Source organism: Pseudoliparis swirei, chromosome 1 (assembly GCF_029220125.1).
Source record: "Pseudoliparis swirei isolate HS2019 ecotype Mariana Trench chromosome 1, NWPU_hadal_v1, whole genome shotgun sequence".
Classification (NCBI taxonomy): domain Eukaryota; kingdom Metazoa; phylum Chordata; class Actinopteri; order Perciformes; family Liparidae; genus Pseudoliparis; species Pseudoliparis swirei.
In genome coordinates, this window is record NC_079388.1 from 14,725,645 (window position 1) to 14,749,922 (window position 24,278).

General features: G+C 42.7%; 3 protein-coding genes across 3 annotated transcripts; all 3 read right to left on the reverse strand.

Annotated features, from left to right (window-relative positions):
* Positions 1–6,540: 6,540 nt before the first annotated feature.
* txnl4a (thioredoxin-like 4A) lies at positions 6,541–10,473 on the reverse strand. Its single transcript, XM_056413121.1, has 4 exons — positions 10,376–10,473; positions 10,034–10,206; positions 7,610–7,713; positions 6,541–7,054 (listed from the first exon to the last, which is right to left on the reverse strand). The coding sequence occupies exons 2-4, from the start codon at positions 10,184–10,186 to the stop codon at positions 6,883–6,885; spliced, it is 429 nt and encodes a 142-aa protein (XP_056269096.1). The 5' UTR covers positions 10,187–10,206; positions 10,376–10,473; the 3' UTR covers positions 6,541–6,882.
* Positions 10,474–11,233: 760 nt separating this feature from the next.
* On the reverse strand, positions 11,234–16,932 carry LOC130192260 (E3 ubiquitin-protein ligase ZNRF2-like). The gene is made up of 4 exons (XM_056412072.1): positions 15,999–16,932; positions 14,700–14,795; positions 13,579–13,684; positions 11,234–12,088 (listed from the first exon to the last, which is right to left on the reverse strand). Exons 1-4 carry the CDS (start codon positions 16,324–16,326, stop codon positions 12,031–12,033), a joined length of 588 nt encoding a protein of 195 aa, XP_056268047.1. The 5' UTR covers positions 16,327–16,932; the 3' UTR covers positions 11,234–12,030.
* Positions 16,933–17,508: 576 nt separating this feature from the next.
* On the reverse strand, positions 17,509–24,276 carry mturn (maturin, neural progenitor differentiation regulator homolog (Xenopus)). The gene is made up of 3 exons (XM_056413109.1): positions 23,786–24,276; positions 20,384–20,506; positions 17,509–19,181 (listed from the first exon to the last, which is right to left on the reverse strand). The coding sequence occupies exons 1-3, from the start codon at positions 23,942–23,944 to the stop codon at positions 19,074–19,076; spliced, it is 390 nt and encodes a 129-aa protein (XP_056269084.1). The 5' UTR covers positions 23,945–24,276; the 3' UTR covers positions 17,509–19,073.
* Positions 24,277–24,278: the final 2 nt, after the last annotated feature.

Below are 24,278 nucleotides of genomic sequence, written 5' to 3' on the forward strand. Positions count from 1 at the left end.
CTCCCTCCGTGACGCTCGCCGGCCCAAATGTTAGACCTCCGTGTCGACGTGTGCGTGGGCGGCCGGTGAGGCGGCGTCACGCGGTCGCGTGACGCCGCCTCACAGCTGACAACAACCACAGATTTGTAAATGTGTGTATTAACGGCGTGGGCCGACTTTGGCTCCCGACCTGGAAGGTCAATGTCGCCGGTCAGTCACTTAGCAACGGTGAAGCTCCGCCTCCACACCCACAGATGCGTCCACCTGCCTCTCCTCGCCGTCCTCTCTCCAACCTACATCCTCTCCTCCGTCGCCCCGCCTCCATCCTCCCGTACGCCTATTCCTGCCCTCTTATTTAGTCGTTGATAACCCCCCCCCCTCCCCCCCATCCACTCTCCTCCTATCTCACCGTGCCGCTGCAGACGCCGTGCATCTCCCTGCGCCCGGCGACACCCCCGCTGAGCTCGCGCGGTTAGTACAGTCTGCCTGCGCTCTCTCCTTATAAGGGCAAAATACATTGACAGAGGCAGGAGGAGGGGGGGCTGTACCAGCGCAGGCAGACAGGTAGGGGGGCAGCGGCGGGAGAGAGAGAGATGATGTGGAGGCAGAGGAGCAGAGATGAGTTTAGGAGGGGGAGGGGGAGGAGGAGGGCTGGAGGAAGGATGGAGACGGCCATGGGGAGGGAGGGTGATGGAGATCGTGTGATTTCAGGCCAGAAGCGCATTTTGTTGCATCGTTTTCTCACGCCAAAGATTTTGTTGCATCGTTTTCTCACGGCAGAGATTTCCAAGTTCCCGTTTTACTCGCTGGATGTCGTTGCAGAAAACCTACAAAAGAAACATAACTTCAGCCTGTCCATTATAAACCAGGCTAATTGGATCAGAAACATCTGATCCAATTATTTGCAGAATCAGTAACTTCTTTTTAATCACTTCTTAAAACCCATTTTTATAGAACAGTTTTTAAGGGATCTAGTCTTTTTATGGAGAACTTTGGTTCCCCTAATTTAGTTTGTCTGTTTTTAATTAATTTTTAGTTACTTTTTTATTAATTTGGTTTTTAATTTATTTTTAATTTTTAATTAAAATTAAAATTGTATTTTTATTTTTATTTAAAAAATAATAATTTAATATTGGTTTCTTGCTATTCCATTTGTTTTGCTTTGGCTCTCTGTGTAGCACTTTGTAAACATTGTTGTTAAAAGTGCTATATAAATTAAGTTATTATTATTATTATTATTATCTGGGTGACTGGACTCGGTGGTTAGCAGGTCTGTCTTTCAATCAGGGGGTTGGTGGTTCAATACCCACCCGGGTTGATGTGTCCTTGAGCAACACACTTAACCCTGAGTTGCTCTCTGTGTATGAATGCAACGGGATTGTAAGTCGCTTTGCATGAAAGTGTCAGCTAAATGTTTCTGAGATATTTGTACATTTCTAAATGTTATTTTTGGAACGACAGAAACAGCGACGCAGCGTTTTGAGAGACGCTTTTTGAGAGATGACATTTTTTGGCCTTTTTTCCATCACAATTCTGAAATGCAGAGCAGCTTCGTCCCAGAGGAAGATTTCTGTTCTAAATTTTAAACTCCTAAATCTGCTCAGAAACTTCACCTGCGCTAATAACGAGGGTCACATCGCCGTCGTCACGGAGATCACGTGAGATCACTGTAATCGTATTCCGCATTCATATATTCCCCGGGGTGATCACGTGTGACTTTACAGTGCTTTTCACTCACCATCAATCAAAGTATTGATCGCTTACACCAAATGTAATCAAACAAAAAGCTTTGTGTCCATTAAATGCGATCAGGTGCAATTTCTAGTAAAAAGCCAATATTGACCGAAGTTATTAAAGGGGATGGAGCGGCAGTTTAGTTCTTTTTATGAAGTTGGGGGACAGAGATTAAATCTGATGGGCGGGGAAATCATCTCCCAGAATGCAACTTGATAGTTTCTTTTCATTTCATTTTTTTCATCCCCAGTTAATGTCAGCGCAGTAGAATAAAGAGGCGTTGTTGAGTTGTTTTTTAGATAAGGAAAGACAACTGATAAACGTATAAAATGTAGGCTTATGACACAAAATGAGGAATTTCAATATCCTCACGTAACTCTCCCCTTCCCTCTCTTTCTTTTCACAAGCTAGGAACAGCACTCGCTCTTCTCTAATCTATTTATTAACCTCTGCCTTTTTCCTTCTTTTATGTTGATTACCTGTTTTTAAACTTTACCTAATACTGTATATTCTACCACCTTATGTACATTGTGTTTATATATGTGTTCTTATTATTACAGTGTGTTCGTACCTGTGTTGCAAAAGTATCCACAGATGTATCTACCATTGGTTCTTCTATAACACGGTACAGCTCAGCAGCGCCACAGATACATTCTTTTATTCTTCTTCCCGACGCCTACATTACCCACAATGCAACTTGACTTCTGACTCTTCGACCACGAGGCGACTCGTCGCGAGGCTTCGTACGTACAGTTCTACTCCACGACACCTGTAGAACGACTTGGATGGGATGCAGGTCAAATATGAAAAAGTTAAACACATTTAATGTTAAAAAAACCTGAAATGTTTTAATATTTTCACACCATCAGCGTCAATTAAAAAGTTCAGAGTCTGTCAGAGTGTGTGTGACAGAGAGTGTGTGGGAGGGCATGGAGTCTCAGCTTCTTGTGCAAGTGACCGGGAACAGATAGAATTGTCTGTGTGTGTGTGTGTGTGTGTGTGTGTGTGTGTGTGTGTGTGTGTGTGTGTGTGTGTGTGTGTGTGTGTGTTCAGCTGGAGCCTCTCTCGGCCTCACACCTCCCGTGCTGTGAGCACCGGGCAGGTGCTAATTGGGCATGAAGCTCCTGAATGGAGGCGACTACACGTAGAGCATGGGAGGCCTCGTGTGTGTGTGTGTGTGTGTGTGTTTGCCGTTTCTCTCGAATGGACCCCCCCCCCCCACCCACCCATCTTGTCACAGATGGAGGGATGACACCCCTTTGGGAATGATGCTGGAGGAGAGATGCAAATCCATTTAGGCACAGGTCCCCAAAGTGGAGAAGAGAAGGGAACCAAACCAACACGACGCCCGGCTGCTATGTGTGTCAGCAGGAAGAGGGTCGTAGTGTGTGTGTGTGTGTGTGTGTGTGTGTTTCAGCATATTATCAGCATGAAACATCTGCTCTTAATCTGGGCCAACCTGATGGCTATACTGCATTTACTCTGAGTAATTCCCCCATGGGGGAAACAACTCAAACCCAGTGACGCCCAAGCAAAGTATAGATACAGATAGGATGGAGATGGAGATGGAGAAGAAGTCGGGAGATGATCTCCGGATATGTAACCGTGAACTATCTTCTTTCATCTCTCCATCATGTTGCTCAATCAAGGAATTAGGGAGGTGAGTGTTGACGCTCCGGTTGCGTAAAGAGGCGGTGATGAGGAGAGGCGAAAGTCAGATGTAACCCTCCTGTTGCCTTCGGGTCAATTTGACCCCATTCAATGTTTAACCCTCCTGTTGCCTTTATATTTACTGATATATTTTACCCTTGGGGTCAATTTGACCGCAGCAATTGAAACCTCCAGAAAATTATTAGAATTAATATTGTTTTCCAAGTTTAAGTGTGAGGTACTTTATGTTTGTTTGTTGACTACCTAAATAGCCCTTTAAATATAGAAAAAAGTTGATATTTCTTATATGTTTGACACAGTGAAAAACAAATTGACCCCAAAGAACAGCGACGTTAAACATTAAATGGGGTCAAATTGACCATAAGGTAACAGGAGGGTTAAAACCGTCGAACTAAAAGCAACGCCGATCAAATATGAATCAAAATGTTGCTCCTCACCTCGAATGTTCTCACAAACGTCTTTTTGGGATGAATTGAGAACAGGTTTGATCCGGTTTGACTCTTTCCTTTTAGTACTGACTCTGATTGATTTGTATGTTTCCCTTTAAATGCTCGTGTGCGCCCCTTCCTTCCTCCACCTCTGGACCCAGAGAAGGTTTCATTCGCACTATTTGAATTTTTAGGGCTCTCGAGAAAAAAAGAGGCATCACTGACGTCCCCGTGGCGATGAATCGGGTCGACCGGGCAACGGGAAAGAGGGGTTAACACGTCGCTTGTGTACATGTGGTGGTGGGTGGGGGTTGGGGGTGGGGGGTTGTCCCAATTGCCCTTCACCCTTCCCCCCACGCTGGGCACCCACACGGAAAGTAGTTACAGACGAGAGAAAAAGAGGAGGAGGAGGAGGAGGAGGGAGAGGAGCGAGACAGAGGAGATGGAGGTATGCCAGCATGTATCCCCCCCTCCCCCCCTGGCACCAGATGATCCTCGCTGCACCCCTCTTTGTGCAGATCCACTGAAGTCATTATCAGTTGAAAAACAGATCCGGGATTACCAAAAGAACAGCTCCAGAGGGGAGCGGTGCACGCGACCTCTCTTCTCTCTTCTCGCCCGGACGCTCGCCGCCACCAGAGTTTTTCCTGCAACTCTTAGACTCCCCCCCCCCCGCTCGAGGTTGAGCTGATTAACAGTAATAGGGATCAAATATGAATTATAATGGGCCGATGGAGGACGGCTTTTGGTCCCCGGCACGCGCTCCATATGAGGCCCGTGGCTCAGCCTGCAGGGCCGGGCCAGACGACAGCACGCCGACTGTAGGTTAACGCGGGTGGACATGGGGGGGGGTGGGTCGACACACATAGAAAGAGGACGACGTGAGTTCAGTTTGAACCGTAAAGACACTCGAGCCGGCCGGTGTTCACACATCAGTACGACGAGGTCGCTCTGTGAGCGAGATTTATATGGGATTTAAAAAAGGAGATAAAACAGACATTCTTTTTTTCTGGTTTCCCCCCAAAAAATCAGATATTTAAGAGACGATGTGGTTTTTATACTCGAGAACAGCCGAGTGTGGTCGGAGGATCTTTGTTGTTGCAGCAGCAGTTATCGGCCTCCTCCTCCTCCTCCTCCTCTCCTCCATCACCTCCTCTCGGCAGCCAGCTGTTCTTCAGCCATCCCCGTCTCCCCTCCAGCAGAGGGAAGAGGAGGAGGGGGGGGGGGCATACAGTACAATGAACTGGAAGAAGGAGCATTGATTCTGAGAGTGTGGGTCTTGTGCCTCCCGCCTTGTCTCACTCAGGAGAAGTGAAGAGGTCAAGAGGTCGGCCTTTCTCCCTTTCTTTGGTCCGGACCGACGGGGAGACGCAGCATTTTCATTTTTTCATCTGCCACTCAACAAATTGGATCCGTCTCCCGCTCAGTGTGCGGCGTCTGGTCATCGGGGCGCCGCACGAGGAGCCGACAGCGAACCGATATCAACGAGACTCTTCTTCTGGTATTTCTCTCACCGACTCCGATGTCAACTTCCTACTTCCTCTTTTGTCTGCTATCTTCTTTCTATCGTTCTCTTATTGATAAGTGATGGAAACTAAAGACCCAGTGGAAGAATGGAGGCCTGTAATTTATCAATTTAATAGAGATATTGCATGTGAATGACCCTTTCTTTGCGAGTCGGTGCTTATCACCTCCTTTGGTTGATGGTAAACGGGACAGCTGAGCAGTATTCATCATTTATAGTTGGAAAAGTGAGAAAGGGGTATAAAATAAACAGGAAGCAGTGGAAGAAGTTACAACTCGAGAGTGAGTTTTAATTGTCTGTTGGAATAAGGATAATTCATCAGCTGATCCAAGCCCTACAAGCACTTTGAGAAAAACTAAGTCGATCCATAGTTTCTTTTTATCATTTTAATGACTTGTTTGAGCTCCATTGAGAAAAATAGGGATTAGTCGTCATAGAATTGTCAAGCAAAATTATTTAAAAAATAAAGTAATTTTTAGTATGTATGTGTTGACATTTTCAATGTTACAGTATGTTGAACAAGTCTTATAAAAATCATATTATGTCCAACATGCTTGTATAGTGTATAAAAAGTCCAAATCAATAGAGATTGCTAAATACAGATGAGGGAAAAATGCATATTTTTTATTTTTGGGCTTTACTTTCCTCTTTATTGTATTTGTATATATTCTCTGACAAATTAATTCCCTAAACTACTCTTTTCAGTGATAAATAAGCACTCAGAAGATTTAGTATTACAGGAATGTATTCAGACGGCTCTGGCTCCACCTGGTGGAGACTTTAGGGAGATGCACTCTCTGGCTGCAGGACTTCTAAAGAGCCCCAGAATACTTTTGCATTTTTTGGAGGCATCAGATTTATTTTAAGCTGAATACAAACTAAATAAAATTGAATGATTTGTTTTTTATTGATTATTATTATAGATTTTTTTATTGTAATTTTTAATGCATAGCTTTTAGGATTTTTTAATTATGTGTTGTAAAGCGTCTTTGAGTACTATGAAAAGCGCTACAGAAATGTTATGTATTATTATTATTATTTGTTGAATGAAATAAATCATTAAATATTCCTAAAATATTATAAAGTTTGACCTCAATAAATGATCTAGAATCCTTTCCCCCCCCCCCCCCCCCCCCCCCGTAATAAGCAACTTGACTGTGTGAGTCACACAGAAAAGACAAAGTGGAGCAACTTAAAAAGGACCCACATCAATAGACTTTAATATGTAAATAACCATGTTTATTACAATAAAGTATGGGGACTTTCACCGTGCCTGGGTCCTTGAGCACCGGTTTCTCAGAATGGAGAAAAAACACAACATGTTGTTGAAACTGAATTTAACACCAGTGTAAACAAAAGGCTCAATGCAACACGATCACAGCCATTAATAAGACTATTGTCCCGTTTCACTGGCAAAAAACAAAAATGTTAAAAGAGATTCTTCCATGACTCTAACGTGTAGTCTGTGTGTCATGTCACAACAAAATCCAGAAAAAACACATCTCAAAAAAAAGTTACGGAAAAAATTATAAAAAAATAAAAACCTCAATATCTGTATTTTGTAGAATAGTCCTTTGGAGACACCACCAGCCCTCGGCCCTTTCTGGCTCCCCGGTACACTGTTTCTACAATGTCTATCATCTCCTGCTTGTCCTCCATTGTCCAGTTGATCTTGTTGTTGTTTCCAGTCCCCAAATCAATCATGATGTGTTTGTTTCTGTGGAAACAAAAACAACAATAGAAGAAGTTCTCTAGTTCCTAAACAGTGACATACAGGAGGCTTCAGGAGAGAAGTTCATGGTATACAATGGTTCTCAAGCTTTTTTCAGGAATGTACCCCCCCCACACACACAGCGCTGAGCCATCAGTGTCTGATTTAATATAGAATTTATTCAATTTAATTGAATATTTATTGAATCACTACTATTTCTAAAGGATTTTTTAATGGATACTCATTTTAAATATATTTAGAAAAATCTCCCGTACCCCCTGGAGTGCCTTCATGTAACCCCAGGGGGCACACGTACCACTGTTTGAGAACCCCTGGTATAGTACGTTGAGAAAGTCCTATAAAAACCATGCTACATGTCCAATGTCCAGCATAGTGTGCCAAAAAAGTCCAAAACAATCTAGATTGCTAAATAGCACTAAAAATAAGAGGAAAGTTGCATATTTTGTATATTTTGGACTTTTTCTTTTCAGTATTCGTGTATAGTCCCTGACAAATTACTTCCGCCACGTCACAAGAAGCGACGTTGGCCGAGTGACTTACCTGAAGAAGAACATGACGGTGCAGGGGTCGTACAGCTCGTACATCTTGTTGAAGTCGGGCACTTCTGTGATGTCCACCAGGTAGATGACTGCGAAGTTCTTCACCTGGGGGAGAAGATTCAATATTAAGCCATCGATGAACCGTTCTGAAGAGGGGAAGGTTTCTGGATTAAACAACAACTTCATCTTGGGATGACATTTTCATTACTTCAGAAGACTCGCACGACCACGCATTCATTAATTTGGGTTATTTCCGTCGGCGATTAACAGCAACACACAAGCAGGAGGACACTTCGCCCGCGCTGGCCTCCCTCCACTGGTGCCTTGTACAGCCACAACAACAACAACAACAACAACACGTCCTATCAAGGTCACCCAGGTCCGCTGACTACCACGGCAGGTTTGCACACCGCCTTGTCTTTAAACTCCGTCCCGAAACATGCGTTTACTCCTTGGCTTTTAAATAAGATTGAGCGCTGCCATTTTTATTTAATAATAATAATAATATATTACATTCCTATAGCGCTTTTCTAAATACTCAAAGACGTTGAATATTATTATTATTATTATTTTCAACTATCATCATTATTTAACTGCTTTTAAAAGAGCTTAATAAATACATTTGGTTTAGACTGGATTTATAAAGTTGAAAGCTAGACATGAACTCCTGCTATACCTTCTGTTATTTACAATAACTCACCTTTTGAGTGCACCAGTGTGAAACATTAGCAAACCTAACTGAGCTTCAGAAAGAGTACAACTTACATCTTTAAGAAAGTATTGCAATGCCGCATCTTTTTAGCAGCCTTCGTACAAACTGCTGACTGAGACCAACCTAAGTTACTGTAATGGGAGTCGCCGTTGTAAAATCAGCAAAAACTGCCGGGAGCAGCGAACACTTATAAATAGTGATGAATCCCTTTAGCAGACAATATAAATCAGCACAAAAAAGTTAAATAATCGATAGCGTTCCAGAAAAGGACCATCGCATTATTTAGTTTCCTGCAAAAATCTATAGCCGACCAAACATTTTAAATGCGTGTTCAGCTTTAATCTGACGGGGTATAAAACACAAGGGCGACTGAATATTAAATACATGTATAAAATACATTAGATCAAGATCATTGGCTCGACAGAATTTCAGTGGCATCATTTCAGCTACTTCAACAATGTAGTCAAATTAGACGTGATTGCGGAAATTATGTTAAAAACACATTCAGTAATAAACTCATTTAAAAACTAAATTCTGAAGCTGCACCTCCATCCTGTTCACTCTGAAATATTAATTTCTAATCTCCAAAGTCGTATGAATCGTGTTCAGTGTAGACAACGACAAAAAAAAAAAAAAAGGATATGGAGACGTTTTGCACCAAGAATGAGTTGAAGTGTGTAAAATAAGAATGCCAGGGCGAATTAAAGCCAAAGAAATGACAACACAAACGCGGTAACTTCAAATTCAAACTACTATCAAAGTAGGATTTAGATTCTAACCGGTGGATTTCTGCGCTGCAATATGCACTTTAATACAGACTGAATGAATCTGTAAATAAGGGTTAGGGGTTGTGCAAAAGAGGGAGGGAGGAGATGAAGACAAACTGAGGGTTGGATAAAGAAAATCTGTCAGTGAGCAAGGTCGCTTCACACGGTCAGGACTGATAATTCCATTAATCACACGACAAAACTAAACTAAAATCAACCAGGAGATAAATATTAATGATTGCCACTTTAATTCAATTCAATATATATATGTGTACAGCCCAAAATCCCAATTCACAAATTTCTTTACGACATATTCTGAGACCTCACATCGACTCAGGAAGAACTCCCCCCAAATAAATCAAAGGAAAAGGGGAAGAAGTGGCCTCTCTTTCTTGAATAAATCCAGTTTGACTTCATCTAATGGTTCATTAACTTATAGTAAGCATGTGGAGAGTTTATTACCTTCGCATTGAAAATGCTGAAGGTTATGTTTTGATCGCGGTGTATTTATTTATTTATATGCGTGTTACTCGCATAACTCAAAAAGTATTAAACCGAATCGCATGTCATTTGGTGGGATGATTGGTTATTATCCGGGGACCATTTGATTAGATTTTGGGATCGATCGGGTCAAAGGTCAATGTCAAGGTCATGAAAAGGTCAAAATCTTCTTAGCGCGGTCAATTTGTATCCAATTGGCATGCAACTAATGCCACAATTTTCATAATTCAATGCCCAATCTTGTGATATGCGAAGGTATGCGCTCTACCGAGTGCCCATTCTAGTTAAACAAATGTATTACACACAACTTGGTTGGCTTGTGACGTGGTTCAAGTGCGACTTAACGTCACCCTCTCAGGAGAAGCGTGAACATCACACTCATGTGTACAACAACAACAACAACAAGTTATCCGTGTAGAAAGCTCGCAGCAGACATGAATCCAACCTTTTCCGCGATGCTGTAGAGAACCTCGTCCATCTTCATGCACGTCGGGTCCCAGTCGTGTCCGAAGCGGATCACGAGGACCCGGTCCTCTTCGGACAGGATGGCCTGGTCCACCTGCCAGCCGTTGTGGAGATGTGGGAGCATGTACGACATCCTGATCTCGAGTCAGACACCTGGGAAAACACACGCAGAGGACGTGAAGCTCTCACATGGAGAGACCCGTTAGCTAACGTTAGCTTACAGCTAGGCTAGCTCGCGAGCTTGAATTAACGTCAGGGGAAAAGGAAATAATGGAATTTAATATATGATAAGTATAAGAGACCAATGAACCTAAACACTCACCTTTTATTTTAAAAAAGAAAAGGTAACGCGTATTGAAAATGAGCTTGATAACCACAATGAGACAAAACCCCGATAGCTTCTTCTGCTGTGTACTTTTTTGTAAATGTTACGTTCTTTGCGCGTTACGTCATCAACCCGTCGACAACGTGTCGCGACGTGATTGCGTCACGCGTACGCGTCGGCCTGATCTTGTGATTTTTGGGGTTTAAAATTAAGATTTTACTCAGTTATTATATAAAGAATCTTGGATATAAAAAAGCAAACAAAAAACTCTAATGGAACAATCATAATATACTAAATATATATATATATATATTTATATATAAAATAAAGACCATCTTCATGTAACAGTATGAAGACAGACTCCTTGTTTTTTACTTATGTAAGGTGCATTTTCAGGTTTCTAACCTTTATCCAATCAATACAATGACCTAACTTTTGCCATAAGATAGATAGATAAATAGATACTTTATTCATCCCCAGCGGAAATAATATAAGTGTCTAGAAAAGTATTATTATGATTACTACTTCTCTTCCCTTCTCTCTACAGCTCATATAAGTTAAGTAATCATCTATCTTGTTATTTTATCGTAATATCAGAAATTCTTTGATACATGATATAATTTATTTGTACCTTTTGCAAAGTCAAAGTCTATTGTATTTATAAAAATATATATATATATATTTATTTGAAACAATTTTATTACCTCATTATTTTCTTCTTCTTATTCCTCGTCTCCGCCCGTCTTAGACGGGGAAAATGCATCTCATTGTGGGGGATGACTCATTTCCATTTCACAAGGATAAGTCTATCAATTATGACTTTGCAGAATCATTTGTACCAGTTGGTATGCAGTATCGAGACACAAAGACAAAACATTTATTGTTGTGCAAAACCTGACAGTACAAATAGAAAGAACAAGAAACAAAAGTTTCCAAGGTTATAAGAAAAACATTCCAGTCTATGACATAGCAGCATATTATGGCACTCCTTAAGAGGATGAATCATTATCAGATAGGCCGAAACCTATCTGTCATTCCACCACTGAACTACACAATCACATTACCGTGGTCCCGAACGGACAAATGATTTACAAAGTCTATTTCACGTGAGACTATTTGGTCGAGGACACATGATTGTTTGACAACAGTTTGACAATTCTCACGGTAAAAATTAAGATCTAAATCCTAACTACGATCAACACTGTAATCATCCCTTAAAGCTGAAAAAAAAGGCTTTTTTTTAACTCTGAATCGCTGTTTTTTTTGTATACAGTACATTGCACAACACCAGCCTTCTGGTCACGTCTGAAAGGAGACGTCATCCTCTCCACGGGTTGGATACACAAGTCTTCTGCTATGAAACCACACCCTGTTCCCGTTTCATGAACCCACTTTAGGCACGAGGAACATTCACATATTTTCCGGGCGGAAGTATTTCTCGAGTAGCGGTTCTTTGAATGTCCCACGACGTTGAGAGAAAACATATCCGAGGTACGTCACTATTCCGTGAGGCTATGTGAAAAAAAAGTTTGCGCACAACAATGTCTTGCGATCCCTGAGGAGCGCTGATGCTCGGCTGGAACGGGCGGCGTTGTGACGAGGTCGGGGCACACGGCGATGGACAGCGGGAGGAATCCGTACTCCTGCAGCTCCTAAACGGCGGGATGCTCCGGACACGAGCGATTCACCTCAAACCACTCGTCGATGCACCTGAAACAGGAAGAGGAAATAATTTGCTTTATTACATTTAGCTGGAATAATCAGAATAAAAATCCCTATTATTTTCTATCCCATTGTCTCTTATTTGATACATTATCTAATTACCTTGATAGGAATTTTTCTGAAATTTCCCCACTGTGGGATGAATAAAGGAATATCATATCATATATCATATCAATGTGTGTGTTTTTTCTCAAGAAGTTTCATTCACAAAATGGTATTATAGTTAGGCCTTTGCTGTGCCTAATTTATTTATATATATACAGTATATATATATATATACTGTATGTATATATATATATACACACATAACTATATATACATATACATAAATATATATATATATTTATATATAAATATGTATGTATAAATAAATAAATACAAATACAAATCTATAAATACAAATATATATATATAAATATGTAAATATACATAAATAAATAAAAAATATAAATATGTATACTGTATATAAACAATTTAAATATATTATATGTATATATATATATTATATTTAAATTGTATATATATATATATATAAATAACGGGAAACGGTGAGCCTTGTTCACTCCAAAGGGGAACAAAACTGAAGCTTTGAAGCTCACCAACTAGCCGTTTACCAGATGTTGGTGGAAGCTTTTTTTACAAAAGGAAAGGAGAGATAAGGCAGTACCTTGCACAACATTGCTAATTGGTTCTTACACAATGCGTTTTTGGCAACCTTCGGGTCTGAAAAGTGAAACCAAAGAGGAAGTTCCCGAAACTTGCATTATGTCTGATGGCCATCAGGGGGCGACTCCTCTGGTTAAAAAAGATTAAATGACTCTACTTCTCACTTGATGTATTACCTCCGTAGATATCGTAAGTTTCAAGTCTTTTTCAATACAGCATGATGTTCATTTATTACATTATGGTCCCATTTAGAGTAAAACCGATAATAAAGCACGCTTTAGGGCGTGGCTCCCTGTGATTGACAGGTTGCTACCATCAGGTCTGGTAGTTGTCCGTGTTTTTATCTTCGAACTTTAACTTATTTCAATGGTTTTTTTCAGTTCATGAAAGTTATTGGATACTTTCTGGTTGCCTAAACAGGTCTCATTCAACATTTGGTCGTACTTAACTCCGCCCTCTTTTGGTTAATAAAACCAAGATGGCGAGGGCTAGAATGTCAAAATCAAGGCCCCAAAGCTGCGGTCCACAAACAGATGCGTTACATCACGGTGACCACGTGTACTTTTCACATACACACAGTTATCGCATTGCTATTGCCAAGCTAGTAGCATCTGTATTACAGGAATAATTTGACATTGTGAGATATACACACTTGTTTTCTTTCTCTCAAAACGACCAATGTCTCATGTTTCTATTCTAAAAATGAAGCTTAGAAGTTGTCCCTACACTGGGTGCATTTTCTTCATTTTCTCAAACAATTTCAGACTACAATCTGTTTATTGATGTGTGTGTGTGTGTGTTTGTGTAGTCACCCTTTATGGTAGATACAGAGGCAGGGCAGCCTGGCAATGGTGTCTCCCTGCTCCAGCTCATCTATACAGATGGAACACTCCCCAGAGTCCCTGGACAGGATGTCCTCTGAGGAAGATAAAACGCACAGACTGAGGGAAGAGTTTCCTCGCACACCAAACCACACGTCAGATGTTCAGTCACTGAATCCGGCACCGCCACCTGTGTAACCTTCTGGTACCAGAAGCCCAGTCATCATCTGTGCCGTCAGATGACAACCGGTGTCTCGTGGGACTAGGTTGTGTCATATTGGAACACAGTTATCCTCTCGATACAACTTATATTTCAATAACAGGTATGATGTCAGTTTTATTGTGTGTTCGCATGTTTTCCTCTTTAAGACATGACAGCCCCAAGCCTCAACACCTGGGGCGAAGGAGTAACTGGAACTCTTTGTAGATTCATACGTGCTCATTTTAACATGAATCCTGCAGGACGGGTATGAGACTCATTAAAACTGAGCTCATGACAATATTTGCATTGGCTGATGGGGAATGATAACACAGACCGAGCACTCTGTGAACGGCATGCACTGCACATTTATCAGTGTTTGCCTTGTGTATGCGTGTCTGTATGTGTGTGTGTGTGTGTGTGTGTGTGTGTGTGTGTGTGGCAATAAGCAAATGTGATGTACTTGATGTACTTGTCCAACCTCCACTCTACCATATCTCCTTGAAATGGAGTATTTTAACATTAAGCTACTGCAAAAAAGAATGGATAAAAAATTGTAAAGAGTGATTGATGACCCTTTATAAATGTACTATATATGTTCTACTTATGTCTGTCTTTTCTTTATTTCTTTGTAATTTATTTTGTCTCCTCTTTTTGTCATTTTCGATGTTTTGTCAAGTGAAACTGAAAAAAAAGGGGAAAAAAGGAAAATAGCTACTGCGACTTCTATTTTAGTGAAGTATCTGAATAGTGACATGTGATCTACATCTGTATTTACCATTCACCCTTGTTCAGTTTGAATAGCTCGTCTATTCTGAACCAAAATGAACAAGTAAAACCGAAGCGTAGCGGATTAACCTGTAAACCGCGGCCCAAAACTCTCGTGCACTTTCACCCCCCCCGGATTTCTTACTGTTGTAGGTGAGCCGCGTTTTGCTGAAACACATGAACAGGTGCTTCTCGATTTTATCCGGTGCCATAAACTTGGAGCAAACAGGACAGTGGAAGCCTGAGGAAGAAAATAAAAACACAAAAAGTTGAACATGAGGACACAGAGGAGGAACTTCTCTCTCAGTACTTTTTTATTTATTATTGAGATGAAGACAACAACGCAGGGCGTGGGACAGCTATCCTGAGTTTGATCTGTCTCGCTCTCTGTCGGCTGTAAACAACTTTATGAAATGTACAAAGTCAGTTATTCCCTCCTCCTCCTCCTCCTCTCTCCCCTCTGTGCATCTCCTCAGCTGCATAAATATTGATACGCCACGCGCCGCTTTACCCCAGATGAGCTAACGTTCCGCCTTCGCATTATAACAACAAATGCTTCACGTGTGCGGCCGGCGATTATCTCCGCGCCCGGCGTGAACCTCCTCGTGTTTTATGTCGTGCCATGTGTTTGTGAGGGAGGATAATCCTGCGGGCGCCATGTCAGGCCTGCAAGGGGCGACAGTCACATGGACTGGATGAGCGAAAGGTTATCGGAGAAAAAGGTTCTTAATGATTACGACTTCCTCATCTGGGAATTTACAGGAAATTAGAGACGCGGGGTTTTATTGTGCAGGATGAGGAAATTGGTGCGTTTACAAGAGCTCCAACGTCAATAAAGAATCAGGAAACACTGTAAAAATTGGTGTTGGAGAGGCCGGGACAGTCCTTAGTCTTGGTCCTGTGTTTTTGTTGTGGAGACAAGCGACTAGTGCACATTCAGGAAGTGTTTGTTTGCATGTGTCAGACAATGCGTAACCAGCAGGAAGCTCTTATCTGCTGACCTACATAATGCACTCTTCCTTCTTAGCCGGAGAGAGAAAAACAGGCCCTGTGTTTTGGCAAAGAGGCGAGAGAAGAGACAGTGAAGTACAGCGCAGCCACACCTGTGGCTACAATAAAAGTGCTAAACAAAGGGCTCACCAGTCATCAGACTGCTATTACCATACGCCAGGTGTCATGTGTCGAATGGAAAAACACTCTGCAGCTTTTGACGGCGATGGGCAGCTTAAAGCTTATCACATCGTGAACATGAACTGACATGTTGACTCTAAAACATTACCGGGTGCCATGAGCTGCAGTAATGAAGACCAGAAGGGTTCCAGTCATAGCACGTGAGATGAAACAACGAGGACACACACTAGTGGACTTAAAAAACCACAAACAATAAGAATTATTATTATTTTTAAAGTGTTTGAATCAATAATATATTACTGGTTTGACTTACCTCCCAGCAGATGAGGGGACAGGTGGGCCGGAAGGGACCCGATGAGCAACCTGTGGCCCTCGGGCGGCAGCTCGCTCTCCTCGTCACCATCCGTGCCTTCGAGGCTCTGATTCAGGACGTGTGACCCCGACCTGCTGCCAGCCGGTATACTGAGACCGGAGCTGGTTGGCCCTCCGCCAGTGTAACGGATCCGCGGGCCATCTGGTCCATTGGTGTACCTAAACCCCGCAATCCGTCCCCCTCCGCTGGAGGTTCCAGATGGGAGATCGGAGCTGGAATAAGCCCGAGTTCTGCCATCAAACACGGGGCTGCTCTGTTTGGCCCCCATGCTGCCTCGAGTCTTTTGTGTGCGTGTGTGTGTGTGTGTGTGTGTGTGTGCGCGTGCGTGTTTAAAAGTATTTAGCCACGACACATGGTCTCAGTGACTTCTGAAAAAGCAACAAGCAACAAAGGAAACAAAGCCTAACACGCGAGGAACAACAACAACAACAGCGGCGAGATGATCCAACATCCTAAAGTGTTCATGGTGCGTAAAGTGCGCACTTGAAGCGTAACATCATTTCCAAAAGGTAGTTTGTTTGTTTCGTTTTTTTCTTGGCAGAGCCCTTCCCTTTTTTTCCAACAATGAGAAAAATTAAAAGTAAAAAAAAAATGTCTTCAGATAAAAGTAGTGGGTTTCTCCAGCTCAGACGAGGTGGAGAGGTGTTGACTCACAGCTCGTCTGGTTCAAGTTTGTTTTTTGTGCTCAACTGTGGCGGTCTGGAAAGAAAAATAAAAGCAGGGATTGCCCTCCTCCGCCGCCTCCGCCTCCTCCTCCTCCTCCTCCTCTTCCTCCTCTCTGAGCCGGCGCTGTCAAACAACCCGGAGCTCACCAAGACAACATGACACCGCCTTCAAAGTAAAAGTCGTGAACGCACCGTTTACAGTGTGGGGGGAAATAACCGGAAGTTACTGTAGTAAAGAATTGGAATCAGGCATTCTGTAGCCATTGCATTTGTGTAAAGTAATCAAGTGATTGTACTAATGTATCGTACTTAAATAATATTTTGAGGTATTCATACCTTAAAAAAACGTTAGGAAAAACTTTAATAAATCTTCATAAACGGATCAGAATACTTCTTCCCCCACAGATTATTGGATCTTTGTATTGGTGCATTAACACTCGGTACTCAAATAATGCAGTTGGTAGGTGGGGCTCATTTTTACTGCCTCATTTAATTTAAAATATAATCCGTAAAAGTGCATCATATTTTTTACATCTTAATAAAAGCAAAAATAAATATATTTATATCTGAACTGCATTCAAAACCTCATAAACGGACATATTTTGTGATTTTACTTTGAAGGCCGAGACACAGCTTCCTGCGTGCAGTCGCATCCTCGTTTTCAGCTTCACGCCTCTCTGAGTACCCAGCAGTTCACCAGTCCACTCTGTGTGACATGCACAGACCCTCCATGTTTGTGTGTCTTTGTGTTGCATTCACGTGACAAAAAAAAGAAGAAGAAATGACGCCGTTCACGCGGTTTATTGAACAATTCAACACAAACACACATCTGAGGACTCAACGGAAGATACGCCGCATGAGAAACATTCAAATGGGCAATAAAAAGACACACGTTGCACACGCCAAAGTAAAAAGGCTCACAGATAACACCTCCGAGACGGTCTGCCTCGCGGGTGGAAGGCCTGAAGCAGTGCAACAACACACTGAGACTAGCGACAACAATGCAGGGGAAAGGGTGTCCCTCAGTAAATACCCCCCCCCCTCCCTCCTGTGATATCAATCAGATTTGGGTGTATATAATATATTTAATATGAATGTTTATTTTGCAGTTAAGGGGAAAAAACCCTCGAAAAGGCGTTTCGGTCAATTGAAAAAACACCACACGCGGAAAAGAGAACGATTTATTTTCTATTCAGGAAGGCGTCTCATCAGACCGGTAATCACGACAACCGGGAAGACTACGGGACAGGAGGGCTGAGTGGTCACGTGACACAGCGAGGCGGGCTTAAAGCTGCAGCCTGGGCCTTGTGATGGTCACGTGGTGGCAACATCGATTAAAAGCGACCTCATTTAGTGACGCTTAACTCTTTAAAGGTGCATTTGGGAGACACACCTGGAGGAGTGATCTGTGCCGCCGTGGAGCTGCACACTCCGACTCACACTCCAGGTGAACCAAAAAAACCGCTTTGGATTATAACCCAGTCACAGTAACTGCAATTGAAATCGCTCGAGAGCTCCCCCCCCCCCCTCATCCCCTCATCCGACTCTAATGTCTCAGCTCCCTCCCCGTTTTTTACCTCCGTGAAGTCGAAAATGTTACGCCTCCTTTCCTCCTTCCTTCCCTCTGTATCTGTTGCCTCACTCAAACTGTCAGTTTTCCCACCCCATGTGTCTTTAACACGAGCTCTGGGGCGTCCTCTGTGTCCACTGACAGACAGCAGAGACAATAGGTAATCCGTCACATTCATATCTCCAAAGATGGGGGGGGGGGGGGTGCATTGCGGTAATTCAATTCAATTCAATTCAGTTTATTTGTATAGCCCAATTTCACAAATTACACATTTGTCTCGGAGTGCTTTACAATCTGTACACATAGACATCCCTGCCCCAAAACCTCACATCGGACCAGGAAAAACTCCCAAATAACCCTTCAGGGGGGAAAAAGGGAAGAAACCTTCAGGAGAGAACAGAGGAGGATCCCTCTCCAGGATGGACAGAACAATAGATGTCATGTGTACAGAAGGACAGACAGCTGACTGTTTGTTTTTCTGCATAACGAAGCCGGCTGAGGCTGCTGCTGTAATACAGCTGCGCTGTGGAACTTTAACTAACCAGATAGTGAATGATTACGATAGTTGCTCACGTAGCCCCAGTGTGTGTGTGTGTGTGTGTGTGTGTGTGTGTGTGTGTGTGTGTGTGTGTGTGTGTGTGTGTGTGTGTGTGTGTGTGTGTGTGTGTGTGTGTGTGTGTGTGTGTGTGTGTGTGTGTGCTGCTAAGTGTTTGGGTGGACCAGTCGATGAGCCGCTCTTCCCCACAGCCGCAGGCCCCGTCTTGGGGGGGGGGGGGGGGATCACTGCTGGCTGACCCCCATCTGCTGGTGGTCTGGCCCCGGTTCCCCCTCCATGTCGGCGTGGTAATGCTCGAAGCTGTCGTCCTCTATGTCCGGCAGACCCAGCAGCTGTGTGTGTGGGGGGGGGGGGGGGAGAAGGTTGAGTTGAGTTGTACAGGTTGTAACGTGAAGACATCTGTGTGTGTGTGTGTGTGTGTGTGTGTGTGTGTGTGTGTGTGTGTGTGTGTGTGTGTGTGTGTGTGTGTGTGTGTGTGTGTGTGTGTGTGTGTGTGTGTGTGTGTGTGTGTGTGTGTGTGTGTGTGTGTGTCCACAGCCCTGTGTTCATAATGAGGCTTTTCTCCTCAACATTTATTATTTATCGTTCTCACTTTGCTTCGCCTTCAGTAACGAGACACTTTGCAGATTCATATTAATAATACAAAATACTATCAAGACATTAAAGATGTGTCTGCACGACCGCATGGAGGATCATTTAAAGATAATATGCTTTTGTATGTTCACTGAATTTTTTATACCAAGCCCTTAAAATACCCTCAACTAATCCTTTATTTACCCCTGAACACACATCATAAGATCTGAGAGGGGTAATCCGACCTTTTTGGAAATCCTTATTATTAAAAAGTTTTTCTTATAATACATTAATATAAATGATATGTGACAACCATTAATTATTTAAGCACACATTTAAGATGCACTTAACATGACCATATAGACATAATTGTGTATGTCTGCCTTGTGTATGTATTTTGTTTCCTCTGTATATTTAGTAGTATTTAGTATATTTATTGTGTTTTATTTTATTTTATTTTTGCTCTAATGTTTACCCACTGCTGTGATCCCGCAATGTCCCCATTGTGGACTAATAAAGGAATATATAATGTAATCTAATCTAATTAATTGTTGCTAAATTTCATGGAACTTTTGGGTACAATAAAAATAAGGTATTAATTTAGTGATATTACACAAGTATCACATAGTTTATATATTTTTGTTTATATCTTTAATTAGTGTGGTTTTCATTCTTCCATTCCTATGTACAAAGAAAAAAAGCTTGTGGAATAAATGTCAAGTAGTGCAAATCACTTCTTAAATCTGAGGTTGCATGAACTTAAAAGTACTCTTACATTAATTCATTCAAAGAAATGATGTTCTATATGCTGCTTTTTGTTTTGTAACTCTAAGATAAGATTTAAAATGTCCTAACTCCGGGCTTGACGTGTTGTTCCTACCGGAGAGAACAGAATGTATCCGACCCGGAGAACCCGAGTCGGGTTCAGCGTGTGTGCAAAGTGAAACAGTTTGTTCCTCACAGGCCTGAAGGACGTGAACACCTTCTCCAGCACCTCCAGCAGGGTCTTCTTCCCACAGGAGGAGATGTAGTCCTGGGCCATCTGGAGGTAGGGAAGGCAGTCCTCACTCTCGCTCCACACGTGCTGCACACAACAACAACAACAACAACAACAACGATGAGGAAAGTCGGCTGCATTCCAAACATTGCATGCGTTTAACCAATTTTGTGTGAATAATTGGTTAAACCGGTGCATCTTGTATCTAATGAGAATAAAAGAATAAACTGTTGCCATGTGATGCGCTAGGCTGTCTGTCACACTGCCTGAATGAAGTGAGTTAAACCAGTAATCATGTAAAACTGAGCCAGGAGCAACAAGTAGAACAATTCAAACCAGATCAAGAGATCGTTGTTCTTTCAATGAATTGCAGAACAAAGGAGAGAAAATAACGAACAGAGGGGATTGTTTACAGTAACATACGCAAAGGTCCTCGATATTAAGCCAATGTGTGAGAAAATAACAATAATGGCTCCTGACTAATTCACAAAAAAGGATAATTTCAAACTGAATAACCAATGAAAAATAAAATAAAATAAATAAAATGTTAAAAAAGAACTTTTCTTGATTACAAATGTTTAAAAAGAAAAATACATTAACATTTTTTATGATTATTACAATATACAAAAAAATTACAAATTACAATTTTTAAAAAGAATTACAACAAATAAATAGAATAATAATGATAAATTAATAAATAGTAATAATAAAACTAAACAAATCAATGTGATCTGTTTGAAAAGGAGAAACACTTTCCATAATTTAATCTGCATGTTTGTTTTAATACGTTTTCTTCTTAAATCAACCAAGCGTCCCCTGTTCAAAAGCTCTGTTCACTGCTTGTGATTTAGGCTTTTGGAGCAATGCGGCTTCACTTACTTTTAATGTTGTTTAATTGGAGTCAATCAGTTACGGATCATGTTTTAATAATGCTGTTAAGTCTCAGGCGACAAGAAGGAAATCAGCAGCAGGTGAGAAACAAAGGGAGCTGATCCTCGTGTAAAGAGTCTGCAGGCTTTGCCGTCAATGTTTGAGTTGTATTCTCAAAGTGCCTGAATGTAATACAATGCATTAGTCCATCCATTAATCATCCCCTTAAAATCACCTGCATGTCATCATTATTAGAGAGCAAAGCCTTTTCAGGGACGTGTGGAAGACACACTTTTCTGAATTTTAGGAGTCACGTGTGAGTCACGTGTTCACAGGGTCGCAGACGGGGCGGGTGGGCTCTCACGTGAGGGTGTGCCTCTGCCGGCAACATCTCCATCTTTTGGCAGATGCCACAAAGCGACCGTCGTCGTTGTTGTTGTTGTTGTTGTTGTTGTTGCTAATAAACGTTGCATCGCCCGACCTGGATGACTGACAACCACGAAGACTTTGAGGGAGATCACAGATCTGCAAACAAGAGATGTGCAGCTGCCCTCCTGCTATATGGTGGAGGCCGCCTCACAGCGCCCTCTAGTGGAAGAACTCGGCAACGACGCGCGACAGAGAGAGAGACAGAAAGAGAGAGATACAGAGATACAGAGAGAGAGCGAGAGAGAGAGACAGAAATACAGAGAGACAGAAAGAGGGAGAGACAGAGATACAGAGACAGAGAGAGAGAGACAGACAGAGAGAGAGCGAAAGTGACATATAGACAGAGATACAGAGAGACAGAAAGAGGGAGAGACAGAGATACAGAGAAAGAGAGAGAGAGAGTGAGAGAGAGAGAGAGAGACGCCCTGCTGATAGAAGTATCGATCGAGTGAGAGTAACTAAATCCCAAGGGTCCCGCAGAGAGACAGAATTATTCTGGACAGAGAACTGTGACGGGCGCACGTGTGTGTGTGTGTGTGTGTGTGTGTGTGTGTGTGTGTGTGTGTGTGTGTGTGTGTGTGTGTGTGTGTGCTGCATGCATTACACTCAAAAGCTGAGGTGAGGCAAACTGAGTGCTGTGAGGGAGATGAAGTGAGACAGGGAGGTGGAGAATGAAGTTGGTGGTGAGACAACTAAACACATGATATATCTGTTATCTCTCTCTCTCTCTCTCTCTCTCCACGGCACGGTCGGCGTGACATAACGTGTTACCGACTGAACAGAGGCCTCCTGGGTGGTCTCCATCGGCCTCCTGTCTGGCCTCGGGAGCTCGAGGCCCGACAGCGCCGCTGCACCATGAGGAACTCAAGACGTGACCTCCATGTTGCAACACGAGATCAGATGTTATGTAAGATTTACTTTTTGTTTGTTATCTTTTGCGGGTTTTAAGGCGTCAGTACAAAAAAAAGTTGTTCTCGTCTGTCTTTGTCCACTTAATCATTAAATCCACATTACCGCTAATTATTCATAACATATCTGTTTTTTAAGAACACCGCTGATGACATCATCAAGTTTTCAGTGTTTATGGGATTTTAACAATTCAAGGAGTTCATGTTCAATAATTAATGGGCAGAAAGAGCATGGTGCGTCTGTAAGGTTGACTCTGATGTGGGTTTTTAGGGAAGTCAAATTAAAGTATTTAGTATTTCTCCACTATTTAGAGAGGAGAATCATCCGCAGAGCATCAAGTACATTTGTTTACTTTATTTTATCTTGGCAAACGTTGTTTTAATGATTATTTGGATTACGTGTCACGGCAGAGACCTGTCAATAATTCCTTGAAAAATAAAGATATGAAAACTTTTCCCTCGTTAATTATTTACTTTACATCTGCAGAACCTCTCCAAACAAATAGGTCAGTCAGCGTTTTAACTTTGAAGAGAATTATCTACTCCCTCCGCACGGTGTACAAAACAAAGTTTGAGCTTTTTGACAGAATTTGCTATGAATAAAAAAACATAATGAAACATAAAGTGGAAGATAAAAGCAGCATATGCCTCGTATTTCTTATTTCCCAACACCCAGTTCTTTATTTGAATATAAGAGGCCTTCTCTGTGCTCCTGGTGCAACGTGATGTTCTGCAGAGAGCTTTTATTTTGAAAAGCACAGGCCTCGTGTTTCTATAACCTGGCCAGCTTGACGTTGCTGTGGTTCAGCAGCGGGTTAACGCAGATGATTATGATGGAGGGAAAAACACCATCGACAGAGGGAGAGAGAGAGGGGGGCGGGGCGTTTGGGTGGGGTGGGCACCCAAAACTGAAATGACATCATCATCTTCACCAAAAAGGGCCCCCTTCCCCTCCCCTCTGCTCCCCCATGTCTATTAGCCGGGACCAAGAAGGACACCCCCACCTCCAACCCCAACCTCGACACACCTACCTACACACACACACACACACACACACACACACACACACACACACACACACACACACACACACACACACACACACACACACACACACGTGAGAGGGAGCTAAAGGCCCCCCGGTCAGAGGCTCACTCACGAAACTGTCGGTGCCTCCGGGACACAGCACGTAGAAGGAGACGCCGGGCTCCGCGTAAAAGTCGAGCCGCCTCTCGTCGTCCTCCTCCGCGAAGATGAGGTCGAACGGGTTACCGGAGCACCACTTCTCCGCCGCCTCCACCAGACGCTTGAAGTCCATCCTCCTCCGTTATCCGGTCTGCGGTGGTGTCCCCTAGGGCTCCGGAGCTGCTCGAGTCTCGGTCTCTCTGGCCGCGGTCGCGGCGATGATGCTCAAGACAAAAAAAAACAGCTGATCGGAGAGCAGCATCAGCAGCCTCCTCCACTTACCGTATCTCCTCTGTAGCGCACCGTCTGCGCGGCCCGGGATAGAGATAACGCTGTTGGTGCATGAGAGCCTGGACCGAGGGGGCTGGTGCTCATCCGCTCTCTTAAAGCCCCATTCCTCCTCTTCCTCCCCACGTTATGAAATCCGCCGGTCGGGTCGCATGCATGCGCAGGAGGACGCTGGGTAA

What these genes read in the sequence shown, in the direction of transcription:
- txnl4a (XM_056413121.1), bottom strand. Translation starts at nt 10,186, where the DNA reads ATGTCGTACATGCTCCCACATCTCCACAACGGCTGGCAGGTGGACCAG. An exon ending in TCTACAGCATCGCGGAAAAG is followed by an intron (nt 7,714 to 10,033) that starts GTTGGATTCATG and finishes CTTCTCCCCCAG; the next exon opens with GTGAAGAACTTCGCAGTCAT. An exon ending in ACCGTCATGTTCTTCTTCAG is followed by an intron (nt 7,055 to 7,609) that starts GTAAGTCACTCG and finishes TTGTTTCCACAG; the next exon opens with AAACAAACACATCATGATTG.
- LOC130192260 (XM_056412072.1), bottom strand. Translation starts at nt 16,326, where the DNA reads ATGGGGGCCAAACAGAGCAGCCCCGTGTTTGATGGCAGAACTCGGGCT. An exon ending in GTCCCCTCATCTGCTGGGAG is followed by an intron (nt 14,796 to 15,998) that starts GTAAGTCAAACC and finishes TTTCTTCCTCAG; the next exon opens with GCTTCCACTGTCCTGTTTGC. An exon ending in CTCTGTATCTACCATAAAGG is followed by an intron (nt 12,089 to 13,578) that starts GTGACTACACAA and finishes TTCCTGTTTCAG; the next exon opens with GTGCATCGACGAGTGGTTTG.
- mturn (XM_056413109.1), bottom strand. Translation starts at nt 23,944, where the DNA reads ATGGACTTCAAGCGTCTGGTGGAGGCGGCGGAGAAGTGGTGCTCCGGT. An exon ending in CCGGAGGCACCGACAGTTTC is followed by an intron (nt 20,507 to 23,785) that starts GTGAGTGAGCCT and finishes TGTTGTGTGCAG; the next exon opens with CACGTGTGGAGCGAGAGTGA. An exon ending in TGTTCACGTCCTTCAGGCCT is followed by an intron (nt 19,182 to 20,383) that starts GTGAGGAACAAA and finishes CCACACACACAG; the next exon opens with CTGCTGGGTCTGCCGGACAT.